At 36.1% G+C, this 24,209-nt stretch overlaps 1 protein-coding gene across 4 annotated transcripts in view; it reads left to right on the top strand.

The window, feature by feature from the left end:
* Nucleotides 1-8,232: 8,232 nt before the first annotated feature.
* Nucleotides 8,233-24,209, top strand: part of LOC117426272 (pre-mRNA-splicing factor CWC22 homolog) — a 39,934-nt gene continuing 23,957 nt past the window's right edge. The window contains exons 1-7 of one of the 4 annotated variants that reach the window (XM_059033623.1): nucleotides 8,233-8,323; nucleotides 12,693-12,786; nucleotides 16,996-17,174; nucleotides 19,872-19,927; nucleotides 21,587-21,706; nucleotides 22,687-22,968; nucleotides 23,936-24,064. In XM_059033623.1, coding sequence (XP_058889606.1) covers nucleotides 12,711-12,786; nucleotides 16,996-17,174; nucleotides 19,872-19,927; nucleotides 21,587-21,706; nucleotides 22,687-22,968; nucleotides 23,936-24,064 — 842 coding nt within the window. In that variant the 5' untranslated portion in view covers nucleotides 8,233-8,323; nucleotides 12,693-12,710. Of the gene's footprint in view, nucleotides 8,324-8,466; nucleotides 8,618-12,692; nucleotides 12,787-16,992; nucleotides 17,175-19,871; nucleotides 19,928-21,586; nucleotides 21,707-22,686; nucleotides 22,969-23,935; nucleotides 24,065-24,209 lie in introns of those variants that run through there. The other 3 variants (XM_059033622.1, XM_034043689.3, XM_034043690.3) reach the window with 3 other exon arrangements.

The raw sequence follows: 24,209 nt of genomic DNA, 5'->3' as shown, positions 1-24,209 counted from the left end.
CACAAGCTGCCGTTTCTTTATTTTCATTGACATTTTGGTAGCGATCTATACAAACCATGCAACATGGACCAGTCATTGCCATTCTCATAACATATTAATGAATGTTATATTAATTTGTATTATTTTACAACCCAAGGTAAGTTGGGTAACCATTCTACAATATGATTAAAACTACAGAAACATGTTAGTACTCAGAGGTGCAAATTCAATGTAAAAATGCAGCATGACCTGCACAATTCCGCTAGAAAATTAAATCAAAGTTCAAGACATAGAAAAACATGTGTTAGCATTCTGTAAGCTTTTTATCAAATACATATCTACAGTTTGATAAGTGTGCTCTGTGTTTTTATTTTATTTTATTTTATCCAGTCCGTGGTTTTTAAGTGGTGTACTTCTTCATTGGCAATTTGACTTTTCTATCTACCACCACTAGTAACAATAAATACAGTTGCAAAAATAAAATGATTTTTCAGTTCAACATGGTTTGGGAGTGAAGACAGTGAATTCTCATATGTATGCTCAGCTAAAGCAATTGGCCGGAACACCCCTATTCATTACAGAGTTGACCTTTCCGGCTATTCCTCTCCACCCAGACATTAATTTCAATTCAGGCTCAAACATACACTGAAATCCTAGTGATGCACAGTAATGTGTTACTAATTCATTGCTAGGACTATTATCAAAAAACATATACTATGCATTCACTGTGCTTTACCATGACCTTTACAATGATTTATTTTCAACGCTGTACCATAGTGTGCTAACTTGTGGTTTACAATGCTTTTAATATGTTTTACTACACTTTGATATGCTTTTACCATGGTATACCACATTACATTTTTATAGAGGAGTCGTTTATATTTGGGAAATTATTCAAATATTACCAGCCGAATCAACAGCTATGACCAGATATAGTTAGTCAGTGTACAATGCTATGAGTATGCTGAGTATGTTAAACATATGCTGATTTTTTTTATTGTAATTAATACCAGGATTTATTGACACATGTGGTACATCTTGACCAAAGCTAAGCTAATTCTGACTGAACCACGTTGCTTGTTGTCAGAACATTACTACTGTAGACTAGAAAGATTGTGCATGTTGTCTTTATTTAATAATACAATACCAGTAATTCAAAAGAAAGCACTGTAGATTTGTATTTAAACATTAAACTTCAAAAGTAAACTTCAAAAACAGTGCAAATGTATATTATAACTATGAAGAGATGTCATTTACCGTGTTACAAACCAATATAACATAACAACACTGCCAGTTTCAATTTTCTGGCTTAACTTTGAAAGCATTTGATTTGTCTCCAGCACATCCTCTGCTGTTGGAATCTGGCACTGCACACAATCTATTTTGGCAACTTTCCTCATTTCATATGTGATTGGAGCTACTATGTTTTCTGTGCCTTGGCCAGTAGGCGGGGCTGTTGGATTTCAAATGGTTTCCCCTTTTGGACTGAAAGCTTTCACTGATGTTCTAAAAATAGAGTCTGATTTTCCTAAAAAAAAAAAAAAAAAGAATAATGCTTTCCTTGAAACTGGAATTATTAATTCAACAATGGAAGTGACATTTGCTAAATATTTTATTTTTTTAGGACATTACAGACAAGGATATTACCCATAAAAAATTAAGATTTGTATGACATGTTTACAATATATGACAATTTATAAAAGATTCAAATAAGGTTCCCATTGGACATTAAATCCACCATAATAAGATTAATATGAAACATACAAAAAACTCAACCCTAGAGTATTCTGCACTTGCAAGAGTCCACAACATATTATGTATTTTATGTATATGATATTAACATACATTTTTTTTAAGGTTGGATCACTCAGAGTTACTGTTTAATTTTTGTAATGTATATGCTGGATCATACCTGAGACAGAGCTAATGTAAAGTGGGGGGAGAATACATGGCAGGACTATGTGAATGGGTGAATAGCTTTTTTATTTTGTTATTAATGGAAAATAATTAGAGGGGCTATCTAACTGGAAATGCATGACAATCTGCAAAATATCCCAAACTTGAGGTCAGCATACATCCCATGGAGCCATTTGTCCTGCTTTGACTGTAAAGGAAAATCATAAATTGCTTTATGTATCTAGAAAGGAAAAAAAGTACATACGCCACCAAAGCAGTTGATGTTCTGTGTATAGCATAATTCTCTCATCTTGAAGAGGTTTCTGTTTCTTCAGGGACCTGATACTTTTATATTTAGAAGCATTAGCACTAACCACAATTTTCATATATCAATTCTGCAGCAAAAACTAGAACTGTGTACAGAAGGGGAATGCAGAGAGACATGGCTGGAGGATTTAGTTCAGACAGATTCACTCAGGTTAACTCAGTTAATGAGATAAGAATGTTAAATAAAAAGAAAATAAACAAAAAGAATGTCCTGAAGTGAAAAATGTTACTTCTTTCTGCTCGTCACAGTACAATAAGACAGGATTTCATGGGAGAAAAAAGCACATATTTATACATTTGGACACCTGTTGAATATATCCGGCTAGCGTTGGAGGCCCTGCAAACTCTCCCATAGCCAGTGCCTGTGGTGGACATCTGTCACTGGTTCAACAATGCGTGGGAGCTTAATCAGTTACTGCGGCACAAAAATCAATGTGTAAACTTCCATCTTATTCAAGGAAAAAGTCTTCCAGATCCACAAATCTGCAGATGTTTGACATACTGCACAATAATATGAAGATCTTTGGTTTAAATCACAAAAGGATTAGTCGACCATATACAATAATTTGGTGGCACACATGCTCAACAAAGATTACAAAGTGCTCTACAGTCATGCTCAAGTTTATGATGAAATGTGATTTAAGTAGTAAGAGAAAGCAAATAAAATAAATACCTGAAGGGGAATTATAATTCCTCATTAGTGGCTTCAGGTGTTCCACTTTATAAACAAAAAGAGCACTGATACTCCTCTCACTCAAATCGGTAGGGCGGTATTAAGCATGCATGTTTCTGGTATTTTAGCAATCTAACCCCTATACTGCTAATGAGACATCCTTCCTCTTTTTGGAAAAGACACCTCTGGGAATGCATAATGAAGTCCTAAATAGTCAGGGAAACATTGCTCCAAATAAAGAAGCATTCTTATCCTCATGGTGGCTTATAGTCCTGCTACTGTGTCTCGTTTTGCATCTGGAAACATAATTATATTGTCTCAAGTGGAGACAGTGAAGAAAGGGCCCCTAAAAGGCAAAACATTGCGGCTAAAATACACAAGATAACAAAACTCCACATAGTGACTAGGGTCCTACTCTTGAAGATTTAATGAGGTACAGAGTGGAAGAAGATGACAGGATAACAGCGCAGTGTGGGCTCCTGTGCCTGCAAAAGTAATGAGTATCTCAGTGGATTGTCCACTTCACAAGATAACAATGACCCTGGTTTGATATAAAACATATGCTCCCCTGCATAAAGAAGCAAAGTGGGTTGTGTCTATATACCATCCTGATTAAAACCTTGAGGAACATGTTCTTGTTGTGTTTAAAAATGGCATTATAAAAATAGTACACGAATATGGTACTCTCTCTCTCTCTCTCTCTCTCTGTCTCTCTCTCTCTCTCTCTCTCTCTCTCTCTCTCTCTCTCTCTCTCTCTCTGTATATATATATATATATATATATATATACTGTATATGGTAACAGAAAACACCACTTCATTCATAGAGCAGTCAGTTTTATTAAAAAGCAATGCAATGTAAAAAGAAAATCCACTAATAGTTTTATTCCACTAATAGTATTATCCATTAAAAGTATGTTATTTTTGTTAAGAACATTTGATTTACTGCACCACTTCATAATTGTACAGTATATCTACATACATTTCGAGATTGAATGTGTCAATATAGCTGCCATGTTGAGGTCAAGCGACTTTTTAGGCATCCTGCATCATATTATTGTATGATTCTCTGTCATGTTTCATTAAAAAATAGAACTTTATTAATAACCAGAATGTATCTTTAGGAAAATATCATATCACACCTTTACATGAGTGATGAGAAAATATTTTCTTTTACAGCAGTTTTACGCTCCTACCTCCAGCATTGCAATATCGCTCTTTGGAACTGAGCATTCACACAGGCTGTGATTAAAGCATACTTCAGCGACTCAGTGATTTTCACTAACAACATCTCACTGTCTGTTTTTATGAACAGATGGTATGCTGTGCGCCAGCAAGAAAAGAAAAAAAAAACACTCTCAAACCTTTTGGGAAACGATAAAAAAATGTAAAGTCAAATCTGTAATGTGTATTAACTAGCTGAATACATAATTACTAAGACACCCTTTCTAAAATGATCATAAAGACTTTTAATTTGCTGATTTATCTTTTGTTTTGCAATTAAACATTAATATTGAGTTCCCACCTTATACAGTTATGCTTATTTTAAACATTGCTTATTAAAGATTAAGGCAATACCTCATACATTCTTAAAGAGCGGGTTAACTCACTCACTTTTTCAATTCCTAGCTCTCTCACTAATAACACTGGTGCCTTATTATAATTACTGTAATTCTCTTTCTTCCTAATGTAATCCTTGTATCTCCTAACTCAGACACCTCTGTTGATAAGCTTGGCCTGCAGTAAATGTGTATAGTACCAAGCAGTGAGTTGCAGTACCATCATGTGGTTGTACTTCTCTTTAAGGGTCTATTGATTTCTTTAAACTGTGGAGATTTTTTTAAAGAGCATATTCTAGTATGTAAATTTAAATGAAGAAAAAAAATACAAATCTGTGCATTTTATTGTTGTGGAGTGCCAGGGAGAGACTAAACCCAGTTATTTCAACACTGAGCCAAACCAGTAAACTCCACTACCCGAATCAGTCACCTTAATGTCCCCTACTTTAGATACAATAACCAGTGTGTTCAAAGATAAACAGTCTGTTCAACATCTGTGAACTGTCTTGTTTTTCTTAATACTTGTCCTTGTCCATTCTTGGTCAGTCCTTTTTCATTTGTAAGTATTCTGAAGACCAGTTTCCTATTAAATCCATTCTATTTCTTTGATGGTGGAGTGGATGGATTCCACTGAAATCCAATATTCATTAATATAATTCTAGTTTTATTTGATGCTGCCAGGCAAAATATGCTATTTTTTAAACATGGTGTCACTCTTGACATCTCAGGGGAGTTACCATGTATAAATATTTCAAAATAAATAATAAATAATTACTAAATAGTATATACCGTAGTAGGCAGAAGAGGAAGATGGGACCCACTGCAGGACCATACTGTGGGCCCCCCTCCCCAAATGTTAATTTAACCCTTATTTATAAACATCAAACATACCAAATCAAGTGTTCAATATTTAACTATATTTAATTGTCAGAATGTTAGCATGTATGAAACAGTACATAATAAGAACGTTTTCTACTCACCTACTTTATTTTATTTTGCGTACATCTTTAATCACTAACCCTACCAGGATTCCCCAATTCTGCGATCACAGAAATGATTACAGAATTCACGATTCTGCACAGACATTTGCAGAAATTGTCTCACATAGGAAACCGTTTTTTAATTATTATTATTATTTTTTAAATCAGAAATACGGGCATGTTGATTTGCTGTAGTTTATTTGGTGCCCGCAGGAGCACTCAACAGCTTCCGTAAACTATAGGATGAATCGTGCACACAGAATATAACTGCAAATGTCTGTGCTGAATAGTACCACAAAACCTTCTATGAAGACTTGCTTCGTACTAGCTTCCGGGGGAAAAAAGTTAGGATAATTAAGACAATAGCGATACCTGTTGAAATGAGGGAGGATACAATCTGAATTACTGGCACGGCACACCGGCAGCTACAGTTATACAAATGTGTAACATCTGCAAATATAAATACAAAGGATATTATCAGTGTTAAAAAACAAATAAATAAATAAAAACTTTCAAACCCCTTCGCAGCCCTCTGAGTGTGTGGGTCCATGTGCAGTTGCACCTGCTGCACCTGCTATTGCTCCGCTACTGGTAGTAGGGCCTGCTTGTTAATAGCAATAACTAGGTTTGAATACTCTAGCATATGCAAGGAGTCCATAAATTGAGCATGTCATAAACACTGAGTTTGATTAAATGTTTTAACACTAGGCCCATAGTCCTGTTCTAAATCATTGCTAGTTCCAGTTGAAGAGATGACAAAAACACAACATATTTCTGGACTGAGAAATATTTTGTACAATATTACAATATTAGGTACAATATTTTGTCTTCCAAAAGCTGTGATAAATTCAGAAGGCTGTAGCAAATGTTTATATTTTAAAAGATGTGGAATTATGATCAAAACATATCTTCTAAAGGCATTGTTCATAATAATCACAAACATATAGTTTATATTTTCTTTAAAAAAAAAAAAAAACAGTGTGACGACAGCCATTATTTGTAAAATTGTGTTAACCATCCAAAATCCAAAATAGCTTTCCATCTTTTCATTTCCATTAATTCACTCGAACGCTTTATTTTCAGCTTCATCTATAATATATTCTTTGGGAGTGTGCTGCCTGACAGTATAGTAGTTGCAAGATTTATCATAGGTGCCAGCTCAACAATGTAAAACTCACTCGCTTTCTCTTCTTTTCAATAGAGAATGTTTTGTAATATAAGCCTACACTGCAAGACTGATGATGCTGGAGTGTGCATTGTATAAGTATTTCTTCTTTACCCGATGTCACCCTATTAAAGACCCTCTATAGAATCCTTTCTTTATAGCCATATATCTGAAATAGTGGAGTGGACAGGAGAGAACATCATCCTGTGCGCTCAAATGAACAAAAGCTAAAGGGACTTGCTGTTCTAGAATGTTAGATTACTTACTGTAACCCTGGTTCCCTGAAAGAGAAGTCGACCACCAAAACATTACGTATGGGATATGCCTGCCTATTGGTAGGTATTTTCTGAGCTCTCGAACACCAGAGCTGCTGATAGGTCCCTTCCTGTGATGACGCCTTCTGTCCCGCCTACAGAGGGGTTAAAACCATCATTCCACGGAAGCCATGTCTCTTTTTGCATCAAAGGCATGAGTGTCTATCGCGTCAAATGGTGTCTATCGCGCTTGGGGTGTAGCCGAAAGGCACTGAGCCACACTTGGATCGGGCGCATGTGGAGTAACCCCAGTTGGGTGGGTGATGAAGCTGCGGCCATCAGACCCAATAGTTTAACACAACACCAATTATACTGTGAACCCTTGTTGAACAGGGCCAGACAGTTGTGAATGGCAGCTACTCTGTCGTCAGACAGGTAGGCTCGCATCATAAGGGAATCCAGCCGGAGACCCAAGTAGACCGTACTTTGCACTGGTATTAATTTGCTCTGGCATCGCTGAGGGTGAGACCCAACCTCAACAGATACTTCGTCACAATCGCTGTATGGGCCACTGCTCCTTCCTGCGACTGGGACAGATCCCCAGTCGTCCAGGTAGTTCATCACCCTGATCCCTTGCAGCTGCAAGGGAGCTAGGATGGCATCCATGCACTTTGAAAATGTGCGTGGGGCTAAGGAGAAACTCAAAGACGAGCGAGCGCGTGCAGGTTGCTGAAGAAGAAAGAAGAAAAAGGCTGAATTAGTCACTGATTCCATGAAAGCGGCAAGCCAGCTTTCAGCCTGAAAGGCAAGGGAACTGCAGTTGACTCGAAAGCTCTTTTTCACAATAGGCTCAGATACCAACACAGAGGGTCTTACCTTACCGTCTTGAGAGGCAAAAAGAGGCATGGCTTCCGTGGAATGATGGTTTTAACCCCTCCATAGGCGGGACAGAGGGCGTCAACACAGGAAGGGGCCTATCAGCAGCTCTGTTATAGAGAGCTCAGAAAATACCTACCAATAGACAGGCATATCCCATACGTAATGTTTTGGTGGTCGTCTTCAAATTGAAAGGGAACTAAATTCTGATCTGCTTATATCCTTAAACATACATTCTATTAGTGGCAGGAGATTTTTTATCACTGGTGACAGGAAAGGATGGCTATTATCTTAGAAAACAGAATTTTATGAAACTTAATTCGAACAAATATTGTCCATAAATATATAGCCTACACTTTTTTTTTTTTTTTTACTTTTCACTTACATTTTCTTACTTATTGAAAATACATAAGTGGTTCTTGTTGCAAACAATTAAATACTGTTTTTTTTTCATTTGTTGGTAGTTCTTAAGCTGCTTTTCCTGTGGTCCAGGAGATGTTCTTCAGTTTTAGTTCCTTGCCATGGATGCTGTTTCTAACATACCCATCACGTGAACTTCCATTTTAGGTCAAGCTTCCTTTTTTGTGTGCAATACATTGCTGTGCTACTCGTTGAGGTTAGTGGATACACCATGTATATATGAATAAAGTTATTGCTGGGCGAACCTGTGGGAAGCAAATATCCAAACATTTTTTTTTTCTGCAGGTATTCGTATTAAGCTGGTCACCGTCGGTTTTCAAATTTCGGGTTTTCTTATTCGCCAATTTTAGCCTTGCTAAGGAATTGCTGTCTGCACTTTTTGTCCTCATTTAATACCCGTAGAACGCGTGTTGCGATATCAGGAAACATGGAGGCAGAATCAAACGAACTAGGACTCGAAATGAGAATACATCCTACAACAGAAAAGGAGGTATTACAAAGTTTTTCAGCACATTTGAGATAAGACCAGTGCTACTGCGTGAATATTCAAATGCTGGTATAACAGTAGATAGGGATTTCGATGGTTTATTTCGGGGTTTTTAAGCTTGTGTGTGGTACTGACTAGACTCGTACAGAACAGATAGCAGGCCTTCATGATTTTATTGTCAAGTCTGATCGCTCGCACAGCGCTTTTCTGAAGTATTATGTTTACCGTTTACTTTATATGAAATTGGGAATTCAAATCAGTGTAGGTTCTTAGGCTTCTGATTGTATATAATACGTATATTCCAGACGGCCTACGTTAACGTTGGCAAAGTTACTGATTATTGTATGGTAACGTAACTAGATTTTGACAAATGTGTTTGTTGTGCAGAGAAAGCATGCATTAAATACATGACAATTACATGAAAATTAAGTTATGAAATGTGTTCCTAATGTTATTAGTTATTTTTCAAACTTAACTAAAACTTTAAGTAAAAGGCTGTATTCGATATAATGAAACTTTAACAAGCCCTCTAATCTAGGTATCAATGTACTGGGATTTTTTAAATAAAAAATAAACAACATCAAATGACGAGCGTTTGTACAAGCAAAGTGATGGTGTACAATGTAATCGTTTGCACGAAGTTACTAAACATGTTTAAATTCGCTGGGATTTGTTTTGAATTGGCATGTTACATTATGATTGACCTAAATAAACTGAGGCAGAACAGTGACTGGCACCTTTCAACGTGGGTTTATATTTTATATATATGCTTTTTTTTTTTACTGATACAGTACTACTGTCTGAAGTCGAATACAAATGTCAAAGTTTAGGTTATGAGAGGGCCACTCAAGTGTGTATTTACCGTTCCATGAAACAGTATCTCTGTTCCTAGGTACCGGTATGCTTATATTGTCAAAGTATGAATAAAGCATAGTTCGTAGTTATGCGTGAAGTATTACATTGGATTGTGTTTAAATATGCTTTATTATTATTATTTTTTTATGCAATATAGTCTTATGACAAAAATGATCAAATACCAAGTAAGTTTTCATTTAATAGTATATTGTGTGAGAATCTTACTTATTTACTCTATCATGCAGTAATATATATATATATATATATATATATATATATATATATATAAATATAATATAACTTTTATTCATTGCGCGCAGGAACTTACTGTGCTTGTTTTCTTTATTACCTTAACATGTGAACTTTATCAGTGTGTTGACAGTCCCCTTTATTTATATTCTACAAGACCTGCTATATAATATAAACAGAAGCAAAATTCACTACCTTGTTTCCAAATCCTGTTTTTGTACAATATCTTTTTTTTTTTTTGTTGCTTATATTTAGAAGAAAAAAAAAAAGCTTATGAGATACAGGTTTAGGTCATATTTGCCACTGCACCTGAGCTGACAGAAGTATGTCACATTGAACCTTTTCATCACTGATCTCTCCATTAGAAATGCTCATGTTTCCTTTTCAATAAATACATATAAATAAATATCTTATATTCTTATATCGTTAACGCTAAAGAGAAATACAAAATCATATTACATTGAACTTTCCTTTGGTTGTTCTAGTATCAAAACTACTAAGTATAATGTTGAGATTGTTAATAATCATTCCAGTGTATAAATTGGCAATTTAAAAGGGCCTATGACATGGAATTTGACTTTTACCAAAAACATAAAAAACTAATATTAACAGGTCTCGCATGAACATATAATCACATTAATTTTACCAAATTATGTTTAATCGCACTACAATTAATCAAATAATACCCAGAAATACACAGAGGGCGATCTCCATTTCCTGGTTTGGGGCCAGGAGACTGTGACGTCACAGAGGGTGATACCCGCAGGCTTCTTGCATCTGCCAGTATGGCTGACAGTGACAGCGACAGTGAAAGTGAGAGTAGCCTAATTTTATCAGTTTCAGACACCTCTTATGAATGTGAATCATGTAGTGATGAATCGGATGTAGAGAGAGAAAACAGGGATTGTCTCCCATATCAATTCGAGCAGTTTGCCTCAGAATCAGAAGAGTCAAACTCGGAGAGAGACTCCGACAACACCAACGCGGACAGACCAGAGGGACAGCTGATGACTGTGGAAATTCAGCATCTTGGCAGCACGGAATGGTTAATAAAAACCCTTACGTGTAACATAGATTGATACTTAAAATATTTCATATTACCCATAATTGTATAGTTATGTCCTTTAGTTAACAATATTGATACATGAATTAGTGATACTAGCAGAAAAACGGAACACTGTGGATTGTTACTGGCATGTATTTAATATATCTCTCTACATATATATGTACAGTATATTAAGGATGTGCACATTTTCAGTTTTTATGAATATTACCCCTAATCATAATGCAGAGATGCCAACGGCTACGATTTGGCCATAGCAGCTACTGTTTTGGAGGTTCTGCTATGGTGCAACGTTGAAGGGATAGAATACTACGATTTTTAATAAATAAATAAATGCTGTATACTCTGAACATTTATAAAATATTATTTCAATACCTTTTTTTTTTTTATATATAATGAATTAATGGTTCTTAATACTGTATTTCACTGCCAGTTTATTGTGTCATTGACATACTAAAATCTGAGCTGGGTTGCTTAGTAACTGGTTTAGAATCTGAAACTAATGCACCGATCGTGTTTAATACAAAACTTACCCAAGACCTCCCGTTTCTCAAATGCCTTTCTTGCTTGTTTCGTTTGGGGACCCACATCAATGCCAGCAGCTTGCTGTTGCTTCTGAATGGTTGGAACCTGGGTTGGTTTTAATATTCAGACCGCGTTTTTACATCCAGGCCCATCTTTGCCATCATCGTCGGTCTTTCTTCAAAACTATCTGGCACGAAATGCACACTACATGTATGTAGGTGTACTTCCAGTTTGACACCACTTCACTCGGGTTGTTTGGACTTTTTTCTCCCATATGCGCTGCAGTTTTGTGTTTTTCGGAAAACGGTGAATACTAATATTCTTTTGTTTTTTGCCTGATTGGAGCAACCAGCTACAACACAAATACAAGGCATTTTATTATAAAAACTTGTCCTGTCTCTGTGAATGTCAATGTCAATCTTTTGTTCACCATCTCCCTCTGTGATGTCACTACCGATTTCCTGAGGCTGCTTCAAAACTGAGACAGGAAGTCTCGCATTTTATTAAAAAACTATCACTGAAAAAAATATATATCTCATTTGGGAATACTTGTTAGTAATACATTGTTTCTTAAAAGTGGTTTGAAGGGTGTCATAGGCACTTTAAGGTTTTAAGAACAGAAATCATCTTTATATTATGAAGGAATACAATGCTCTTAAATAAAGCACAGCCTAATCAAACTGATGCGTTTTACAAAATTGACATTTGTACTCGGTGGAATAAATAACATGGAAACAAACCATTCTGGAAATGTTGAACACAGTGTTCTACATACTCAGGAAAATGTATTTCATCTCCTGTGAGTATAATGTTATTATAGCAACTACACTAGCTCTAAAATAATAATGATCACAACAAAATGAAAGGGGATAGTGAATCCTCAAGGCAAATAGTGATCAGTGCTGAAAAGTATTAACCCTAAAACCCAAACATTCCCAGGTTTAAAAAAAAAAAGGAATATACAAAGTTGCAGTTTGCTTTCACCAAGCTGGTGGTTTTGTCAAAAAGGTTCATCATAAAGCATGCATTTTATTTATGCAGTGAACAGCGTCTGTTGTTTTTTGAGATGTCCCATTATATTTTTATTTGGTTTCCATAAAGTGTTGCTTGATTCAATTAAGCCAAATAATGATATACTTTTAAAAAAATATTACTGAATTATACTGTAGATCCATTTTTTTTGCAACTGACCTTTTTGTACTTTAGCCCTTCCTAGTCCGAATAGTCTTTTATGTATCTCCATACACTGCCCAAATGGCACCATTTAATGTTTGAAATCTCCAAGAAGTTTGTTGTGCAGTGTACATTTTACTTTATTTATTTTACTTCAGAATTTATATTGCAAGTTGTTGAAAGCTGACTGTTTTCCTTTCCTCCTATACACAGCCATCCGATTCAGGCAATATGGACAAGCCTTCAAGACGTCGGAGTGGGAGCTCATCTGAGGAAGAGGAGCATGACAAGGGCAAAGATCAAAAAGGTTAATACAGTAAACATTATTCTAGTTGTCGCCACAACCAAAACTGTATGATTCTCCTAACGTCCAGGAACCATAGGGAATGACAGAAATCCCTTTAATTCTATATTACCAAGTGTTGCTTTAAGGCAGTGGAATTCACACGTCTCTTCCTGTCTACGTTGATCAATTGTCAATTTTTATTGAATTGATCAGTGCGGTTATTGTTTTATGTGTTATTTCTGAGTCATGTATGGAGCTGCTTTTTTTTTTTTTTTAAAGTAGGTACACCTCATTAATATTGCAACATGGTTGGTTATAATTAAGGTACAGGGGTTTATGTTTTTTTTTCTGCTGTAGTTTCTATGAAATTGTCTTTTATTGATTTGCATTAGTGTTATTGTGGTCAAACGTGATTTATAGATTTATGGCATGTAACATAATGTGTCCCTAAAGATGTACAACTCTTGAATATATTCAGTATAATGAAAGCATTTTCTAAAGTACTGATATATTAAATATGATTTAAATCTATACTCAAAAATGCTTGGTTCTGCATATCGGAGTACCACAAATGTTTCTTTCATGTCATCATACTTATAGTGACGTTTTAAATAACCTTAACGACAAGGTCACAGTACACTTTCTTTTTTTTAGTTTTAATTGTTATCATCAAATGTTGTTTATTAGAATATTCATAGACGTGTTCAATTGTCTGTCACCTAGTAGGTTCGTTTTCAAAAATAATCTTTAACCCAACTAGTAGTATAACAGCATTGTATTCTTTTTTATTTTCAATTTCTTTATTGTTTTTTACAAAGGGAAAAAAAAAAGGATACAGAATATAAACACAAATATATACATGTATATAATAAAATTAAATTGAATATATTCAATCATATACATCTTTGAATACAGAAAAAGGAAGACAAGAGACAGTAGAGACAAGAGTAAAAGGCATAAGGGAAAGCTAGAAAGAAGTCATATGTCATCAAGGTCATTTAGATAGTGGATTTAAGCTGCAGTCTCTCAAAATAAGCGGAGCCACGTAGCGTAAGTCTGATTTTCTCCAGGTGAATAAAATCCAGCAAAAGTGGAGAAAGCCAGGGTGCCTAACTTTGTATAGGGCAGGATTATATGATTGGGAACAACACCAAAAACTGCTATAAGAGAAGGGTCAAGGGATGTATTTAGGATCTGTGAGAGAGATTCAAAGATAGAGTTCCAGAATGGGGCTAATTTAGGTCATGACCAGTACATATGAATTAGAGTAGCAGGGGCCTGTTTACATTTATCAAAAGTTGGATCTAATTTGGAAAGATTTTAGCTAGTTTAGCCTTAGAAAAATGAATGCGATGAAGGATCTTAAATTATATCGGACCAAGCCTTGCGCACAGTGATGAGAAATATATTCGAGGAAGCATGGATTCCCATATTTCCTCTGAAAGTTTAAATCCCAAATCCTGCTCCCATAGACCTTTCAGAGTAGTCAAGGAAGGAGACTCCAGATGCAGTATAGGGGAGTAAATCTGGGATATTACACTTTTACAATTTGGAGTTCATTTAAAAATAGTCATAGCCGATTCCGGAGGGAGGATAGGAAAATTCGGCACTTTGTTTCGTATGAAATCCCGAACCTGTAGGTAACAGAAAAAGTGTGATTTGGGTATTTCAAATTTTTGGGACAGCTGTGCAAATGAAGCAAAGCAGTCATCAATGTACAAGTCTTTGAAAGATGCAATACCTCTTTCACAGCAAATGCAAAATGCCTGGTCTGCTACTGAGGGAGGAAACAGGTGATTTACATTAAGTTATGTATAGGTACTGAAGGACTGAAAGCCAAAGTGTCCACATCCTAAGTGACCACTTAACTAGGGGATTAGTCCTAAATCTAGACTTTGAAAGAGGAAGGGAGGAACATACTAGGGCAGGTAAAGAGGAGCAAAGGCAGGAGGATGCTTCCATCTGTAGCCAAGAAGGAACATTTTGTTGAACGTGGGACTGCATCCAGTAAGAAATTACACAAATGTTAGTCACCCAGTAATAGAACAGAAAATTAGGTTTTGGTCTCTGGAGGAAGGCTTTGCGTATTCTTGGAACCTTTTTTTTTTTTTTTTTTTTTTTGATTTTGTAGTCGCCAATTAGTTTTTTGTTATTTTCTCCCCAATTTAGTAGTGTCCAGTTATTTTGTTTAGCTCGGCTCACTGCTACCACCACTGCGCTGACTCAGAGGAGAGAAGACGAACACTCGCTGTCCTCCGAAGCGTGTGCCGTTAGCCGCCCGCTTTTTTGCACACTGTAGACTCACCATGCAGCCACCCAAACCTAGAACGTCGGAGGACAACGCAGCCCTGGGCAGCATACAGGCAAGCCCGCAGGCGCCCGGCCAGACCACAGGGATCGCTGGTGCGCGGTGAGCCGAGGACACCCTGGCCGACCTAACGAGGCGGCGCTCGGCTAATTGTGCGCTGCCCCCTGGGAGCTCCCGTCCTCGGTCGGCAAAGGAATAGCCTGGACATCCAGACTATAGGGTGGATCCTGCACTCTAGTGCTTTTCCTGGATGCGCCATTCGGGAGCCCCTCTTGGAGACTTTTTATTACAAATAAAAGAGGATATAATTTGGTAAAGGGATCTAAAATAGGATTTAGTAATAAATACTGGGATGCATTGAAATAAATATAGACATTTTGGAAGGGAATTCATCTTAACAGAATTAATGCAACCAGTTAAAGACCGAGGCAAAATAGACCAACGAGCAAAGTACTGTTTGGTACGATCCAATAAGGGAAGAAAATTAGATTTAAAAAGACTGGTATGGGAACGAGTAACCTTGATTTTTATATATATAATATATATATATATATATATATATATATATAAACTGTTGGTAACAATTCTAAAGGGAAAATTAGAGAGAGGATAATCTTGGGCGGCTAGGTTAATGGGAAATATTTCACTTTTATTGAGATTGAGTTTATAACCAGAAAATTTGCCAAATTGTTCAAGGATAGAGGTGACGAGGAGGCTGGGTCTGTCAGATAAAGAAGTAAATCATCAGCATAAAGGGAAACCTTATGGTCCTGCCCACCCATGCCACCCCTCACACATTCCGACAGTCACAGAGAGAAATTGAAAGGGGCTCAATGGCAGTGGCGAAGAGAAGTGGGGAAAGGGGAGTAACCTTGCCTTGTGCCATGATGTAGTGAGAAGTATTGGGAAAATGTATTATTTGTGCGGACGGATGCTACTGGAGATGAATATAATAATTTAATCCAGGAGATAAAATGTATCCCAAAACCAAATCTTTGTAGGGTTGCAAAGAGGTAGTCCCATTCGACACGATCAAAAGCTTTTTTTGCATCTAATTTAATCAGGACTTCTGGCAGTGGTGAAGTGGTTTTAGTATAGATAATGTTAAATAATCGTCTAATATTAAAAAAAGAGTGTCTGCCTTGTATGAACCCTGTTTGGTCCAGCGAGATTGTAGAGGGTAAGACGGTCTCGAGTCGATGGGCCAGAATTTTAGCGAAGATCTTTACATCTGTGTTAAGAAGGGAAATAGGGCAATATGAACTACAGTCTAAGGGGTCTTTATCTTTTTTTAATAACAATGATATGGATGCTTGATGCAGAATTGGAGGTAGAGACAAAGATGTGAGGGACTCTGCAAATACAGAGTTCAACAAAGGGGCAAGTTGAGGGCAGAATTTTTTATAAAATTCTGTGGGGTACCCATCCGGACCTGGGGACTTACCACTCTGCATTGAATGAACTGCCTTCTGGATTTCATCAAGTGAAAGGGGCTGCTCTAGGTCTGCCTTAGAATCAGGATTAATTACAGGAATATCTAAGTTATCAAAAAAAGAGTTATATAAGAGGGGATCAGAAGGAGATTCAGAAGTGTATAGGGTGGAATAAGAAGTCTTAAATTCATTATTTTCCTGTTGATCCACTGTGGTTAAGCCAGAATGTAAACAAATCCCTGTAATTTAGTTGGCAGCTGCAGATTGACGCAATTTATAAGACACAACTGACAAACCCAACAAAACCCCATGACACACAAAATCCAACAATGAAAGTTGTGACATTGCCCCTCATCTTCTCCATATAGTCATGTATGACCAGCAACTGTTTTATCGACTTACTTAATCTTTTGTGAATTACAGGTAAGGTATTATAAATAAAAAACATTGGTAGGCTGGTTAAATGAATGTTGTGTCTTTGTCTAGCAGACCCCTCAGATGCTGAGAAGAGCCCAGACGACAGAAGTAAGGAAAGCCCTCCTCAAGGGAAAGGGGGGCATGCTTCACGGGGCGATGACAGCGATAGCGGTAGTGACAGTTCCAGCAGCTCAGACAGTGACAGTAGCAAAGAGGCACGGAAAATGAAAAGCAGAGTGTCACAAATCACAGTAAGTGTTGATTTCATTAGTTCATCGTGCACTTCTACTGGAATACCATCTTGGATTATGGTAGCATTTTTTTTATTTTTTTTTTATTCATAGCTTCAAAAACACATATGATTAAACTTAAGGACATGGATTAGACAAATGATTCATCAGTTTAACCCTTTGCTGCCTAAGCAGAATGTCCATATATAGGCATGAATATAACCACTTTGTGTTTAGCGCTTGTAGTTTGGCAACCTTAAATCAGAAATTAAAACCCAATATATCCACAGAAAGGCCTTGCCAAGCTGTTTCCAATTATATAATGTATTTTGTTGTAGAATGTATATATTTTTTATATAAGCTGCACCTCCAAAAAAAATCTCATAACAAAATTTTTAAATAATATTTTTTAAAACTACCAATTTCTACCCCTTTCTAAGTTAGGTATACAAAAAATATTAGAACGTTACAGGTGCGACATTTTATGAGGATTTCAAATAAAAAAATCAGCTTTTAAATATCGTTGAGGAGCTAAAAGATTTTGTCCGAGCTGTGGTTTGTGTGACAAAACGGCCATTTACAGGCTCTGTCAGCTATTTTATGGAAGTAGTCCAGACTAAGCAAAATATCACAAAGTACATTGCCAAATCATATGTAAAACCTTTTAACCATGAAATATGTGAATAAGTCAAAAATGCAGTTGTTTTTATTAAATTAGGCAATAATTTTGCATTATGAAGACAAAAATCATATTTCTATACAAATGTTATAAAATTCAATATATCCGCGAATAGCAATTCTTTTTTTTTAAAGTCTATAGAAAAAAGTACAATAACAACAAAACAAAAAGCATATAGAAAAACTACCTATAGTATAAATGGCAACAAATCAACAAACCTAACTATATTGGACTACTGCAATAAATGTGGCCACCACTGTAAAAGCAAACAAATAAATGGATTTCACTTTCGGCATATAAACATAATGTACTGTATATTTCCTGACTTTCAATAATTTTTCATTTTGAAGAGAAAATCATATTTATATACAAAAGTTATAGAATTCAATAGAACCACGAACAGCAAATCAAAACAATCAAAAAAGTCTATTGAAAAACTAACTATATGGTGATCGTAAAGCAGTAATCATGAAGATAATGTGGTGAAGCAATACATGTGACCACCACTGTAAGCTAGCAAATAAACAAATAAATAAACTAATAAACAAATAAATAAAAGTGATGTAATGCGGTGTGGAGTACGTACTGTCAAGTACAAGTCTGCTCTCAATCTTGTCTTCCTCTTCCACTTAAAATTTCACGCTGGTAGATGTGTTTCCTGTGTGTGTGTTTTTGAAGTGTACCTGTTTATGTGTTTGTGAGACAACCCGGAAAAGAGATTGTGTTATCAGGATTTAAGTCCTGAAATTAGAGCACTCCGGCAGCATAGGGTTACTGATTTAAAACATTGTTCTCGTAAAGATCACTAGATTAAATATATATATATATATATATATATATATATATATATATAATAAAAAAATTTTTTTTGTATTCAGCCGATGAAGGACTTGTAGTCCGAAACGTCCTGATAATTGATTTGTAATCAATTATTCTACCTTTAAGTACTTTTTTTCTTATTGATCATTTTGGTACACAGCAGTTTTCCTTTTTCTCAAACTTTATATATATATTATATATATATATATATATATATATATATATATATATATATATATATATATATATAGATATATAAATATTATGTTCTTATTATTAAAGCATATGTCTGTTTTAAAAATAGACAGTAATAATCTGAGTAACATTAATACATTACTAACATATACCCTGACAATATAATCCTTATTGGCTATTTACTGGTAATTTCCTGTATAATTGTATTGTAACGAAAGCATATTCTGGCCTTTATTTCCTGCCCTTTTATTAATTAGGTTTTTCACTTATTTAATGATTTAGATACATTACACTGCTTCGCGCAACATGACAGCACTTCATCCCAGTGAGATGAAAGTGAGTTAACCTGATTGTAACTGTCACTGAATCACTGCACATATTACAGTGCAGTTTAATGTCCCCTGGGCTTCAAGTCAATGAAGTCTATTAGTCCTTGTCAAATTCTTAGAATTTCTCAGTTCACTCACAGGAGAAGTGTGTTTTAATTTAGGAGGCTTTACTGGCCTACTAAATGTCTAGTGTTACATTCTTGTTTTATAGTATGATTCTTTTTTTCTTTTTCACCACAGCACAAACTATACCAGCTACATACATTGTGTCATTAGAAAAACTCAGCGAATTAAATCAGACCAGTAAAGCCAAACATTAGATTTGTTTTCTATAAGAATGCAGTAGTGAGCATTGTAAAAATGGACCTGAAATGTTTCAGATATACCCCAATGCAGATTAGTACTGAAACCCTAGGGCTACAGATATAGAAAATGTAAGAATCTAACCGTGCATGTGCGTAATTGCTTTTATAGTATCAGCAGTCTAACTGATTGCAGTTTGGCAGGATATTTACTTATTTATTTTTGGTATGTTGCTGTCCTGCTGTTCTTTTTATTAACAAACACATTATTGTATATTTTAATAGCCTTGTCTTTGTGCTCCAGGAATAATACTCTTTTAATCTTTTAAATAATTACACATGTGTTGCTTTTTACTTTATTTCAATGTTCAGCTTATCTTTTTATTTGTTTCAGCATAATTTCAATGAGGATGTAAGAGACAGACGCAAAAGCCCCTCTCCAGAATACAGGTACATAATAACCTGGTTTAAATTCATTTTTCATGGCTCCCTGCTGAATTCAGTCAGATTAGCTTCTCATGTGGCTAAGTAAAATGTGCATCATGGGGAAAGCTGCTCTACACAAAAATAAGCTATTTGTAGTTCACCAAATCACTGTTTAATGATGGTTGCTGTCGTAGTATATTTAGAAAAACTAATTAACCACTTCAACAAGATGTAAAAATGAAACCCCTTCCCAGGTACCAGGTTTTGAAAATAATAATGTTTTCAAACCTGGAATTTGCTATAAAATGTTAACATATGGTAAATAAAACACAAATAAATGACTCAAACTGTGTTTTTCATTAACCCTTTATGCTGCTGTGTACTACATACCCATATTCAATATAGAGATAAAAACGGTTTGTTTTTTTTATTCAATATAGATAAAAACGTTTTGGTTTTTAACAATGAAAACAAATGCTGCAAATAACGATAATAATCAGTAAACAGTAATTATCAAAAAAATCAAACAACATCAAAACATGTGGCAGTATTGACTTGCTCTGTGCCATTTATTGAAATGTTCAATACAATGGAACCCGGGATTGCCTTCGCAACCACTGCACATTTTTCTTGCGTGTTTTCTTTTGTTTTCATTTTTGTAGCAGACCCTGTACCTTTTTTACGGTGTCTGCTTCGCTTGTGTTGGAGGGATAGTCACAAATGCGTGTACACAGCTACTTTGCGCAGGCATTGTGATGGATCTGCCTGCCACATTGCCTGTACCCAGTGCTGTGTTTTGATAGTATTTCGTCACAGCACTGCCATTTCAAACCAGCTTCAAACAGCTTCCCATTTGCAGCTGGCTTACCTGTAAAGTAGCTGCATGCTCTTCTGTTTGTACTGTTCTTGGCTCCACATCCTCTTCCTCATCATCGCTGAGTGATAAGTCAGCATCACTGTCGCTGGTATCGTAATCCTCCAAACCAACTTCACTCCCGTTGCTCATTATAGAAAGACCACGTACATTGCCATGTTTAGCTTTTGCTAAAAACTATATAAACTATAACTAAACAAGTAAAACTAATAATAAATAAAAAAATAATAATCATTTAAAACACTATCTATATATATATATATATATATATATATATATATATATACTTGTAAAAGCTGAATGGCTTCCTGCAATATATCTCAGCCTTCTAAACGCCCAGAACTACAGACTGGAATTGCTACATGACACGCAATTGGATAAAAATATCACCTGACCCTCCCCCAACTTTCATTGCACATTCCACAGTACTAGCACTGCTTTAGAGAATGAAACCTGAAACGCTAGACTGAGAAACCGATCATAGAGTAGAATGGGAAACGTGACGTACGCAGGTACGGCATGGTACTGTAAGTGGGTTTTCAATTGACGTATGTGCTTCCGTCATGGTGTTGAAGTGGTTAAGGATTTACTGTTGACTATTACTGTATATGGTGAACAGTGTAAGTAGATCATGTTGTTGCTATTATTAATTATTACTACTGCTATTACTATCACATTTACTTAATACACAATACATGCCTATTGCATTTCAGAAGCAGAACTGCATTCAAAACTTCAGGACATTTTGTCAGTTTGTTGTGCCAATAACAATGCATTGTTTTTATTGTACTGTCACATTGTTTTTCCAGGGATGGCGAACGCCGGCGGTCTAGGTCCCCACCAGACCATGATGAAGATCGGTATGATAGGCGGTGCGACCGTGGGCGTCCTGGCATTGGGAGATACAGTGACAGAGATGAAAACCCCAGGTGACCCATTCTTTAAACTGTAAATCTGATAGTCTATACCAAGTTTGTGCATAATGCAATATATATGTATACCTTCAATGGGCAATTACCTCTAAAATACATACTGTGTAATGAACACCTAGAATATCAAGTTTCACAATCAAAATGAAAACTGTTTTTAGTACAGATACGTATTTATCGCTTTCTCTGAAGTTGCATTCTGGCTTTGGGTTATAACTAGGGCTTCTAGTTTTCGGTTTTTATTTTCCATCTCTCTCCCTCACTTTGAACCTTAATTAATAGTTGTTAAGCCTTAACTGAATACCAGATTGTTTAAATTAGCGACGCACTACCAGAAACTAATGCAGTGGAAATTAATACACTGAATTCGGCAATTAGAGCCAGAACGAAATGCAGGTTCAAATTGAATTGATTAAGAAAGCGAATCGGCTCAAAATATGTTTAAAGGGACAAAATAAAACCCGAAAACTTGAAGCCCTAGTTATAACTATTGTAACACAGCCTCACGGCTGAGGTTCGTTGTGCCCTTTTAAAATACAGACCCAGACACAAGATTTATGTTTTTAGTGCGTTTGCACACTTCTATTATTTAGAATAACAAAAAAAATCCAAAACAAAACAAAAACCTAACTCCCACATGGAGTACTAACTGAACTGTTGTAAATTCCCAAACTAAATAATGGACGTCTAATCCGGTTCCCAGTTACAAAATAGTTTAACAGACAAAGACAAACAAAAAACCATTTACTAACCACACAGGTCTCTTCACTGTGACAGTCTTTCTCTTCACACACAGACTAGAGACTAATCGCAGGCAGGTGGCATTTATTCCTAATTAGAGCCAGGTAAACGTCATCCTGGCTGTCCCGCGTGGCATTCTGGGGGATGTAGTCTTTTGGCCCCTCCTGGACTACATTTCTCTCCTTTTCCTCCCTAGTCTGCCACACTATATTTACGTTTTTTTTTGCTTCCATATTTAGAGAGAGGGAGAGGGAACGATACCCTGATAGGGACAGAGAGAGGGAACGAGAGAGGGAGAGGACACGCTACCCCAGCAGAGAGAGGGTTCGTGATCGCCGTCCCAGCAGAGAGAGGGATGCAGATCTCCGGAGAAGAGGAAGATCTCCCTCCCCTGCTGCTGAAGAGCCTCCAGTAAAAAAGAAGAAAGAAGAGCTGGATCCAATCCTGACTCGGACAGGAGGAGCCTACATTCCACCTGCCAAGCTCCGGATGATGCAGGCACAAATCACTGACAAGAGCAGGTAGGCAGTAAACCTCTGTACAAGCACAACTGAAAACACTGATGAAAAATGGTAATCTGAACACTGTTAAGTTATAAAAGGTAATGGTTGGTATCAAATGTTTTGTTGCAAGCACTGCTGAGGCATCAATACAATATAATGCTTGACTGATTTTTCTGTTTTTCTGAGTGGGAATCTAAAATGACATCTTTAGCTGACTGCGTGATTCTGAAAAAGGTGAATATGTATGGATTGCACGCTGAATTTTATAGCAACCTGTTGCTAAAAGATTTGGTGTTGCCTCGTATATCTTCTGTCTATCTAACCTATCCTGGCCCCCTGGAGGAACTTCTGGAGAATCAGAACTGATGGGTACATTTAAAGGGTATGTAAGGGCCTTTTTATTTTATTGTGTTACATGTTCCCATGTGTTGCTACATTTTTTACATTTTGACCACTTTTTTAAATTGCATTCCCTGCCGCAAGATGGCTTCACATGTACCTACATGGACCTCTCAGAACTACATTTCCTATCATCCTCCATCTCAGTTACATATGTGAGCAGGAGGATAATGGGAAATGTAGTTCTGAGAGGTCCATGCGGGTATATGTGAAGCCATCTTGAGGCAGGGTATGCAATTTAAAAGCTTAAAGTGGTCAACATTTTTTAAAAAAAATAAATAAAAATAAAACACAACTTATGTAAACAGTTATAGCAACACATGGGAACGTGTAACACAGTAAAATAAAAAGGCCCTTATATACCATTTAAATACTGTTTACCATGTGCTCAGCCAGGAGAGGAACATGCAGGATAAGTTGTCTGCCAATGGACAGTTCTGTGCTGCATTTATGAACTGTCTGTATTAAACATGAAGTGCTTTCAGTTGTGTATTGTGTAATTCTATAAAATAAAAGTTTTCATGTAATTATTTGTATCATATGTGAAACAAGAGGTACGGTAGTACTAAGCATTTTTTCATTGCAGTCTGGCATATCAGAGAATGAGTTGGGAAGCCTTGAAGAAGTCAATCAATGGTCTCATCAACAAAGTGAATGTCTCAAACATAGCCAATATAATTCATGAACTTCTACAAGAGAACATTGTGAGAGGAAGGTGAGTGATTTCTTGGTGCTGAAATCTTCCTTTTTGTTTCCATTCAGAAGCAGTTTCTTAAACGAACTATTACTGATTTGCTGCTTCTCGAGTAGTGTATTATAAAATGGAGTTTGATTATTAAGACGGGGAAATGTTTTTCTCT

This window comes from Acipenser ruthenus, chromosome 11, assembly GCF_902713425.1.
Source record: "Acipenser ruthenus chromosome 11, fAciRut3.2 maternal haplotype, whole genome shotgun sequence".
Classification (NCBI taxonomy): Eukaryota; Metazoa; Chordata; class Actinopteri; order Acipenseriformes; family Acipenseridae; genus Acipenser; species Acipenser ruthenus.
The sequence above is the reverse complement of the archived record's forward strand: the minus strand, read 5'-3'. Positions and strand labels throughout refer to the sequence as shown.